Source organism: Procambarus clarkii, chromosome 26 (assembly GCF_040958095.1).
Source record: "Procambarus clarkii isolate CNS0578487 chromosome 26, FALCON_Pclarkii_2.0, whole genome shotgun sequence".
Classification (NCBI taxonomy): Eukaryota; Metazoa; Arthropoda; class Malacostraca; order Decapoda; family Cambaridae; genus Procambarus; species Procambarus clarkii.
In genome coordinates this window covers 12,460,706-12,471,204 of record NC_091175.1, presented here as the reverse complement: position 1 = coordinate 12,471,204, position 10,499 = coordinate 12,460,706, and the positions used below count along the sequence as shown (strand labels likewise).

The following is a 10,499-nucleotide window of genomic DNA, read 5'->3' as shown; positions in this document are numbered from 1 at the left end:
GTTGTTCCTGGACCACGTCTGGTGGTGCTGTTGTTCCTGGACCACGTCTGGTGGTGCTGTTGTTCCTGGACCACGTCTGGCGGTGCTGTTGTTCCTGGACCACGTCTGGTGGTGCTGTTGTTCCTGGACCACGTCTGGTGGTGCTGTTGTTCCTGGACCACGTCTGGTGGTGCTGTTGTTCCTGGACCACGTCTGGCAGTGCTGTTGTTCCTGGACCACGTCTGGTGGTGCTGTTGTTCCTGGACCACGTCTGGTGGTGCTGTTGTTCCTGGACCACGTCTGGCGGTGCTGTTGTTCCTGGACCACGTCTGGCGGTGCTGTTGTTCCTGTATCACTTCTGGCGGTGCTGTTGTTCCTGGACCACGTCTGGTGGTGCTGTTGTTCCTGTATCACTTCTGGCGGTGCTGTTGTTCCTGTATCACTTCTGGTGGTGCTGTTGTTCCTGGACCACGTCTGGCGGTGCTGTTGTTCCTGTATCACTTCTGGCGGTGCTGTTGTTCCTGTATCACTTCTGGCGGTGCTGTTGTTCCTGGATTACTTATGTGTAATGCTGTGTTGGTCTCAATTCAGTTTTGCTGGCCTGGTATGGGGTGCATAATAAATGAACTAAACTAACTGGCCTGGTACTCTGTTGTTCATAGTTTTTTTATTAATTCTGTGTTTGTTCTTGAATAAATATTCCTGGCTTATGTATTTAAGTGCTGTTGAGTAACTCCATCCACTGGTAAACATGAGTTTAGCGGACCAGGCTAAGTGTCACTTTACTAACAACATATTTGGTCTACTATCTTCTCTACTGTTCTTAAACCAAAGAAGAAATCTGACTCTCAGTTTCATTTTGGAGGTTTTAGTTGTTCAAGAATCACGTGAGGCAAATTCAAATCCTGGACCCGGGTACTCCCAAGCCGCGCACCTTACCTCTGCGCCACGACATGGTGTACATTATACAACCTGGAATTCCACTGAATCCACAAGACTCCTGGAAGCCCCTACTAAAGCCAGTCCAGGTTTTACATATAACCTCCATGCTACCTTGTATAGGTACCAGAGTTCTCCACCATATGCTTCAAATATGGAAGGAAATCACAGTAACTTGATACAGTATATCAATGAGAAAATCATTTGGGACAATGCAAGGGATTCGATCCCTCGACCTGTGGAATCCCAACTTGTATTCAAACTTTATACTATGTCATGGTACAGAGGTAAGGTGTGTGACTGGAGAGTATCCAGGTCAAGGGTTTGAATCCCTTGCATTGTCCCATTTGATTTTCTCACTGTTATATCATGTTAGTATGATTTCCTTAGTGTAAATAATAATAATAATAATAATAATAATAATAATAATAATAATAATAATATGGGTACCACCTCTGGTGCAATTGTAGGGACCCACAGCCACGAAGAAGAAAATAAAGAGTATTCAGAGAAGACCTTGTGAATTCTCATTGAACACTTTGATATTTTACTCTCCTTCCACCCCCATTTTTTTTGTTTTCTTAAATTTTATTTTATTTTATTACATATTATATTTATATAAAAGTTTATACATTTGATATGTGAAACATTGCAGAATTCATTGGTAAGAAATATACATGACATAAAGCCTCTAATATGCCGAGCATTTTGGGCAAAACTTAAAATTTGTGAGCATAGCTACTTCAAATTTAATCTAATTCAATGTAACCCATCCTCATATAATATCTTTTGCCCCTAATAATATCTGAACTGTAACTTAAAGCTACAGTCTTGAGCATCTATGAAGCATCTCCACACATGAAAGCTGAAGCTGTTGCATTTCAGTATGTGAAAAAAAGCATTTGATGCCTGAACCCAGTCCTCTCGCATCACAAGCAAAGTTAGCTGCACGTCCAAGCACCCCCACTTTAACTAAACAACTCCTCGTAATTAGCTTGTGCTTTACATGCTTTTGTTTATATTATATATACCACAGCACCTCCCAAAGAAAGGTATCTAAACCATAGATACACTCTCTAAAATTCACTACTATATACCTCACTCTGCCCTAATACTGTAACATTATTTCTCGCTCACCTATCCATATCTTACCTACAGCATCTGTGCCTGTGGCTCTACAAATAAACTACTGTACCTCAGTGACAAAATAATTCACCCAAAATCAGAAATTAGAATAATAACAAACACTAACCCCAGAGAGCACACAGCACCTGTACTGAACTTCACGAATATGCTTAATATAAAAAGCATTACACATATTCTCAAATGTCTACAAATCTCTAAAGTTCCAAACGAATACTGTTCTTAAACATATCTTAAATGACTGCAACAGAACCCTTAGACATCACACGAGAAAGAGTAGTTCCTAAACTACGAATGACCTTTCAAATGCAATGAAATACTGTACTACTTTTAACTAATTTCAAGGAAAAACAAAGGCAAACCAAACTGACATTACATTGTCCTTTATGTCTACCACAACATATATCCTAAAAATCTCCTATGGCTCTTTTCCTAAACAAGCCAATTATGCTGTTATTGATGTTACTTGTTTGAGCTTTAAAATACTGTAAATATATTATTTTAACAATTCATTTTATTTAAAAACATGAACATTACTTTTGAGATACTGTGTTACTTCTAAGATCTTTTATGTACTGTATTTATAGTTATATTTCAGTTTTCAATGTGAACACAGTAGTAGTAATAACTTGATCATAATTAAACTTCATCACATAACGATACTGTTAGTTTCAAGATCTGCCCAAAATCCTGTGAGTACTTAGTAGCCTTATAGAAAGTATATTTATAAGCATTATTTACGACTAAAGTTATATGATCTAAAATGAAGCAGTCTACACTATAGTAACGGGTATCTGAAAAAAGATGCTGTACCCATTACAAAGACACACTGTGAAGCTGTATTTATTTTAATTTCACTTTACATTTATACACTATGAGATATAATCCAATGTACTGTACTTAGATATTATCCTAAAATGTAATAACCACACACACACATTAATCTTCAGATTTACACTCGGCACTGTGTACAACTGTGGGACCCAGGGTTCAATCTCCTGGTAAGACAGAAAGAATTTGGTACGTTTCCTTTTGTGGATTGCATTCTGGGGACGACCAGTAGTTGGCCTTGGAGGGACTATGATATGCCTATGTACAAACTTCCTGTCCTCAATAATGAAAAGTATACATACCCAGTACGCAAACATTGTAATTATACCCTCAGTAAGATTTTTTATAAATAAAATATTATTATCATTATTATTATTACTGCTACTGTTTTTCTTAGGCACATAACAGCAATCTAGAGTTTGATTCACAGAAATTTAGTTTGAATGGGATGTTCCACAAAAATACCCATCACAAATTGGGGAGTCACTTTCCAAAACTATACTTATACTTAATTATTACACTGTTATGCGGGTCTCCAGGATGCGGTGATACACGACAATCAAATTTGTTTGAAATTTAATCAAAATTCATAGTAAGACCAAATACTATTGAACAAAGACAAGTGACAAACATTATTAGGCACAATTACATGACACCATTTAAAAGCATAAAAATTGGCTAATGTCTTTCCTACTTCAACATAGTGATACAAAACGGCAAGATGGGGCCACCGGACATCAAAAAGGGATACAATCAACATACAGTATTTCAATGTAAAATAAAATGAAAAATACATTGGTACATTTCATATAAAATTCATTGCCTTTGAGAAGTAAAATGAAGACAAGAATTTAAGATATCTATAGAATAATATATAATTTACAACCTTCTTTTACTATACTTTATTACTCAAACTGTTTCTCCAAAACAACACTACCTTATCCCATGAAAGTGGGAAATATGAGAGTGAACATGCACATGCCACATGATCACTAATTCTCTTCTGATGTAACCCAACTTAACAAATTAAATACATAATTTTACATCTTTGGTAAATGAGCAAAAAATTATGTTACAAACCCAAAGAAATTTAAGAGTGCCAAGGCTGAATATATATATACAAACAATACAAAAAGAAAATATTCTATGGTCTTTCTGGGATGCCATGTATGGCACAGTTTTATAATGTACAAAAAAATACTAATATATATTTATATATTTTTAAACATTTACCTGCAGTGTATTACTTTTACCTTTTAAGACTTTGGCAACACCACTCCAACGTCTTCATCAGTTTCAATTCCAATCTCTTCAAAGAGCTGCTTCTTGGGGTGGGGGTATCCTTCCATGATTGCGTCTAGTATGTCTAGCGCCATTCTTCTCCTCTTCCGCCACTGTTTGATCATCTGCTCGCTCGCTTTAGTGATTTTGTCTTTTTCTTCTTTGGAAACAAGCACCTGATTCTCTTTCAGACTAGACAGCTTATGTTCAAGTTTGGAAACCTCTTCCTCTAGCTGTAATTTGGCCAAAGAACTTTCAATGAACAAACATCCACCATAAAACACAGTACAAATACAATACATGCTTCTAGGAAAGAAATTTTGAATTTTAGAATAAAGGGACAGCAATGTTACTTAACCCCTAAATGGCACATCTGTTGAAAAGTGCTTCAGTGAGGTGCACATGTCCAAAAATAGTTAACAAATCAAATGAGAAAAATTGCATACAGTATTTCGATTATAGCACTGTAAGTGTTAAGACACAGTAAAGCTGCTTAAACCACACCAATGATACCTGAGACACAGTTGTGTATAACTGGACAAAATTAAAGACATTAAGGACAGAGCAGCTGGTAAGGAAGAGAAGACATGCCCAACAAAGACCCAGAAAGATGAGATGGAACGCCCAACTGTTCCAGGTTCAAACATCCCAAAATTTCTTCCAGACGTGACCTCCACTGGATTGTCAATGTAGCTTACAACTACAGTAAATGGTTGACAGGAAAAATCTGGCCAGAACCAAACCTGCACGAATCCTAGAGAGGCGCTGATCTCCAAGAGAAAGAGCAAACTGGAAACTCAGTACATGCAGTTGCTAAAGTTGATGATAATACAGCATAAAAATATGTAATCCCATCATGAAGTAGCAGAACAAAAAACTCCTGCAAAGAATTTGAAGAGTATACTATGGTAGACAAGGAGGAGGGAAGGGAGGGAATTATCAGGAGAAAGCTCCGAGCCATGATGACTATACAACACTTTGAAGGGGTCAGGATAAGGATTTGGGATGGGATGGGGTAAAGGAATGGTGCCCAACCTCTTGGACATGCAGACAAGGAGGAAGAAGACACTACAACAAAGGAAGCCACCTCTGGATGCATACTGTAAAATTTTTAGTGATAGAAAATCATAACCTTATATAACAGTTCAGAGCCTTGTCGACTACTGGAACCTTGGGAGTCTGTATGTGGAGCTGCCATGATCCCATGTCACAAGAAAAGGGAAAGAGCAAATAAAGCTCCATTAAGCACTTCAAAGTAGGACCTCCCTAAAAGCAAGTTAAAGACTGCGGCATCCTCTTTTCAATCAAGAACATAAAAACTAACAGCAGTGAGTTCATTTCTCCAAGGAGTATAATATACTGTCTGCTAACTGTAGGAACCTAAGACCTTGTTACATAACTAAACTTAAATACAGGCCCACCTGTCAACTGAACATGACTGTAGTCAGGAAGAACATGGTATGATCTGGGAACCTTGGATAATTGTTGCAGGTGATACTAGTGGTGGCCAGGCTAGTTTGACCATTAATTTTTTTTCATGGATTTTAATAATACCGTAGTAGGATTGCATATAACTGCTCAAATATCAAAGAGAGATGCCTAATGGAAGAAGCAGTTTATTAAGATAGAAGGAGCATCGGGAAGCTTTGTTTTAACATTCTCAAGCCAGCAAGGTGGAAAGGAGTAGTATGGCTTAATATGTTGTCAGTTAATGTTAAGTGTTAGTTAGGATGTTAAGGCATTTAACCTCCAATTAGTAAAAAACGAAGCTAACCACATTTATGAACCTTGAAATTAGAATAATAAATGTGGAGCTATTTCCATTGAGTTGATGATTCATGCAATAAAAATAAATATATGAATAGATTTCTGTAATTTTTCCTGTTGAATCATAAAAATATTTTAATGTGGTAATTTTTAAACTGAGAAAGTTGTATTCTCCAATTTTTTTTAAGGATCATAATGTATACGTTGAGCTTACCTGTGAAATTTTCTTTTTAGCTTCGTCTGTTGTGAGACTTGAGCTCAAATTCCGCAGCTTGGTCTCCACCTCTGCACACTCTTTCTCAGCTTCCTTGATTGTTTGGGTGAGCTCTTCTACCTGCTTGTCCATCTTTTTGAGCTTCTCTTCATCCAATGCAGGAAACTGCTCCTGGTCGAATACGTACACCTTTTGTTTTCCATATGTTTTTTCTTTAATTGATCCAGTCTACAAAAATAAATTTAATTAAAATCTACTGAACAGGCAAAGGTATTTTCTACTTTTAATTCTTATACCAAAAAGTGAATAAATTTACTGTAGTTATCATCTATCAATTACAAGGTTTGTGTCTTGATTTGTATTTAGAGCTGTTAACATGAAATCACTTGACAAATAGAACTTTAAACTGAATCAATTTGAAGCAATCTCAAGTGCTCAATGAATCATTACAAAATTATATTAAACTGATAATGACTAGTATCTTGTGAATTCAATAAAAAAATTTGAAACATGAGACATCACTATGCCTTGTATTCCTCAAGGAATACACTATGCCTCATCCAATATTTTTTTACGTGCTAATGAAGCAGTGCCTAAATTAGAAATTAACTGAACTTCTTTAGTTTGCTGCAGTATTTGTATTGATTCAGGTGCTCGCAATAAGTATTCTGTTGTATTATATGAATCACAAGAATATTCAGAAGTGACCTTAGACCTTGTAATAAAAAAATAGGAGATAGTCGCCATCAGGACATGGCAAACTTTTTGCCCATTTACTATATACAAATTCCGTATATACCTAAGATATAGCCAAACTATGCATCGCAAGCATCATACTGCTTGAAAAAAAAAAAGAGGACAACATACTCACACCAACCAGCTGGTCCAGACACTTCTGGACCGCCGTCTTCCCCACCTCCTTGTGTAGGTTCATGAAGATGTCGTTGACGCTGTAGGGACGGTTCTGCTGCTCCAGGTACCGCTTTATCTTCTCCATCGCTTCCAAATCCTTCTTATTCATTCTTAAGAGGAAATCAAGACAGACAAGACAGCTGAAGCACCGCCCGAGCGTCGGCCTGCGCGCCAAATATCAAATGATGTAAATAAGCGCTTTCTTTGGTGACATAAGTAGAAGAAAATGATATGGACTAGGAGTAACTATCTTATATATATACATACGCTTATGTTGAGGTCCCCCTCAAAGGTTGAATTAGTGACCCTCCCCAGGATGTAACTTCACAACAAGCTGACTAGCTTTTTGGTATCCATTTACTGCTAGGTTAAGAGAGTGAACAAAAGGCAGACAGCTCAGTAGAAAACTACCGTCCGAATAGTTTGACATCACATATCTGCTAAGCTTTGGAGTTCTTTCATTTTCATTTTAATCAATGAAATCTACACAAGCGAGAGCTGCAGTAAACAAAAAAGGCAAACTAATTCCTAAGAATAGTCAAACGAAACTCTGACTTCAAGGAAAAGAAGGTAGTTATACCATTGGTGTATGTTATACTTCAGTATGATACTGAATGTTATGCACAGTGGTGTGATTCAGTATGTTATTCACAGTATGATACGGTGTGTATGTCGACGTCCTACTACATGCTACGGCGGTGCTGAAGACCAAAGGGTCTATAAGAGGCCGGACAGAGGTTCTCGTGTGAATCTCCACTATAAACAATTTCTGTTGAGGGGGCTCTTCCGGGTGTCCTCTGGGAGCCTTTGTCTGTGTTGCGACACGTAATACATATCACATACGACATACATGTGAAAACATACCACATTTATGTTACATACATGTGGCATGCGCATTGCAATGTACGGCGAGCACAATTTCTGTTCCAGAACCAGGTGTAGCCTCATCATCCTAGGTGTGGCCTCATCATGCCAGGTATGGCCTCATCATTATCATCATCATCATCAGTGCTGGGATCACCGAACTAAGGCCAGTAAACAAACATTAATAATCGTCTAAGCCCAAACCAGGTAAACGAACACCTGGCGCCAGAAATAAACAAACCTTGACCACCATTAATCTCTCTTACCTGCACCGCTCGGTGTACAGTAAATATTCTAATTTGGTCTGTCAGTTTAAGTGTAATCACTATGTTTTGTTTATGAGAACGAACGCACGCGCGTGTGAGTGTGTGTGTGTGTGTATGTGTGCGTGCCGTTCGTGTGTGTGTGTGTGTGAAGGGGGGGATGGTGGTGTGTATTTTCACCTATTACAATTAACTTATTCGTGCCTGCAGATCGAGGTGCTAGCTCCTGGACCCATTTAGAACAGTTGCCATAGTGAGGGGGTCCACAGTTGCCATGGTGAGGGGGTCCACAGTTGCCATGGTGAGGGGGTCAACAGTTGCCATGGTGAGGGGGTCAGCAGTTGCCATGGTGAGGGGGTCAGCAGTTGCCATGGTGAGGGGGTCAGCCGTTGCCATGGTGAGGAGGTCAACAGTTGCCATAGTGAGAGGGTCCACAGTTGCCATAGTGAGGGGGGTCAACAGTTGCCATGGTGAGGGGGTCAACAGTTGCCATACTTGACACCGGTACTCAGAGCTGACAAGTGACCCCAAGTCGCCTTTGTTTCCGGTAAGCTGCCACAGGATCATTTACCACCCTGCAAGTAAGTGACCTTAATTGCCTCGTTAGTGGGACGCATAACCTGTTTGTTCAATTAGCACCCTTGGGAGTTCCCCTTAACTCTCTTCTCACACACTCTATCCATCTATCTTCAACCCCCCCCCCCATCCTTACCACCCTCAAGTCTTATCCGTCTTATTCTATCCCTATCTTCCTCTCTCTCTCTCTCTCTCTCTCTCTCTCTCTCTCTCTCTCTCTCTCTCTCTCTCTCTCTCTCTCTCTCTCTCTCTCTCTCTCTCTCTCTCTCTCTCTCTCTCTCTCTCTCTTCCTCTCTCTCTCTCTCCTTATTTCATACTCTCTATCCCTCGCCATTTATCCTCTGAGAGCTTTCTATCCTCCGTATCCCCTAGCCTGTAAAAATTCTTTGTCTCTACTCTAAATAATTCTTTCTTATTTTAATCCTCTTCCTCCTCCTTCTCTCTTTCATCAATCATCAATTCCCTCACCACCTTTCCACTTTATCATCCCTGCTATCCATCCCCAACCTCTCTATCCTTCTATTTCAAGAATAACAAAAATTGCTATGTTTTTATACATTATATAATATATAAAATTTTGTTTTTTTAATAAATTATGTTGTATAAGTAACTGAGAACTCTGGCATTAGTGCAGACATGCTGTATTTAAACCCTATTTACATAATACACAACATGGTGTATTTAAACAATCATTGACCCACAAGGAACATTGTACAATCACAGAGAATGATTGTAATTGTCTCCACACTCTCTGGTCGCGACGGGCCAAACAAGGAAAACAACAAAAGCGTGGTGAAATTGCCTTGTTTGCTTGTTTGTGGAGCAGCTCTTTGTCTGCGGTCAATTACCAGTTTAATTTGCCTCATTGGCGACGATTTCAGGGGCTGTATATCAAATGATTGTGCTTGTAAACAGCTAGGTAATGGCCCTGGTCACGTGGGAACTACCTTCAAACACCGCGTCTGTGTGTGCGTCATGTATATATGAATATATGTATGTATGTATATATTTACTATTTGTATCTGCATAAGCGAGCTATTAGGTCTTGGACCTTGCCTTTTTAACCTATTTATTTTTTCTCTATTATGTCTACTACATATATTTCTTTTTAACACACACACACATCCCCAGGAAGCTGCCCCGTAGCGGCTGTCTAACTCCCAGGTACCTATTTACTGTATATCTTTTGTTGGTTGGTTTCGGGGCTTAGCGTCCCCACGGCCCGGTCATCGCCCAGGCCTTCTCACCAGGCTAAGTGAACCGGGGCACCAGGGTGAAAGAAACTCTGGCCATTTTGTTTCTGCCACTGCCGGGGATTGAACCCGGGCCCTTTAGGACTACGACTCCAGAGCGCTGTCCACTCAGCCGCGAGGCCCCCCACTAGGCTGCCATGCTAATGTGTGTGTATGTGTGTGTGAGAGCGACTCTCTCTCTCTCTCTCTCTCTCTCTCTCTCTCTCTCTCTCTCTCTCTCTCTCTCTCTCTCTCTCTCTCTCTCTCTCTCTCTCTCTCTCTCTCTCTCTCTCTCTCTCTCTCATATTTCCCCGTGTGAGAGGAGAAAGAGCGGAACAGAGAAGGCCAGGTTAATGTATTGGAATTAACTATAGTCCTTTCCCCCCCCTTGCTGTTCTTTTCTCTCACATATGGAAAGGGAAGAGGGGGGGGGGGAGGAAGGAGGGGAAAGGAGGTAGGAACGCAGAGTTGTTGGACTGTTTCCCATTTACTTCTTTC

At 39.6% G+C, this 10,499-nt stretch overlaps 1 protein-coding gene across 1 annotated transcript; it reads right to left on the bottom strand.

Annotated features, from left to right (window-relative positions):
• Window positions 1-3,451: 3,451 nt before the first annotated feature.
• On the bottom strand, window positions 3,452-7,259 carry LOC123756798 (homologous-pairing protein 2 homolog). The gene is made up of 3 exons (XM_045740138.2): window positions 7,026-7,259; window positions 6,155-6,382; window positions 3,452-4,406 (listed from the first exon to the last, which is right to left on the bottom strand). The coding sequence occupies exons 1-3, from the start codon at window positions 7,173-7,175 to the stop codon at window positions 4,149-4,151; spliced, it is 636 nt and encodes a 211-aa protein (XP_045596094.2). The 5' UTR covers window positions 7,176-7,259; the 3' UTR covers window positions 3,452-4,148.
• Between the last annotated feature and the right edge of the window lie 3,240 nt (window positions 7,260-10,499).

Bases quoted from the DNA above. Each gene is read 5' to 3' on its own strand.
- LOC123756798 (XM_045740138.2), bottom strand. From the start codon at position 7,175: ATGAATAAGAAGGATTTGGAAGCGATGGAGAAGATAAAGCGGTACCTG. The intron at 6,383-7,025 runs GTGAGTATGTTG...TTATTTTTGTAG, and splicing joins GTCTGGACCAGCTGGTTGGT to ACTGGATCAATTAAAGAAAA. The intron at 4,407-6,154 runs GTAAGCTCAACG...GCCAAATTACAG, and splicing joins CTAAAAAGAAAATTTCACAG to CTAGAGGAAGAGGTTTCCAA.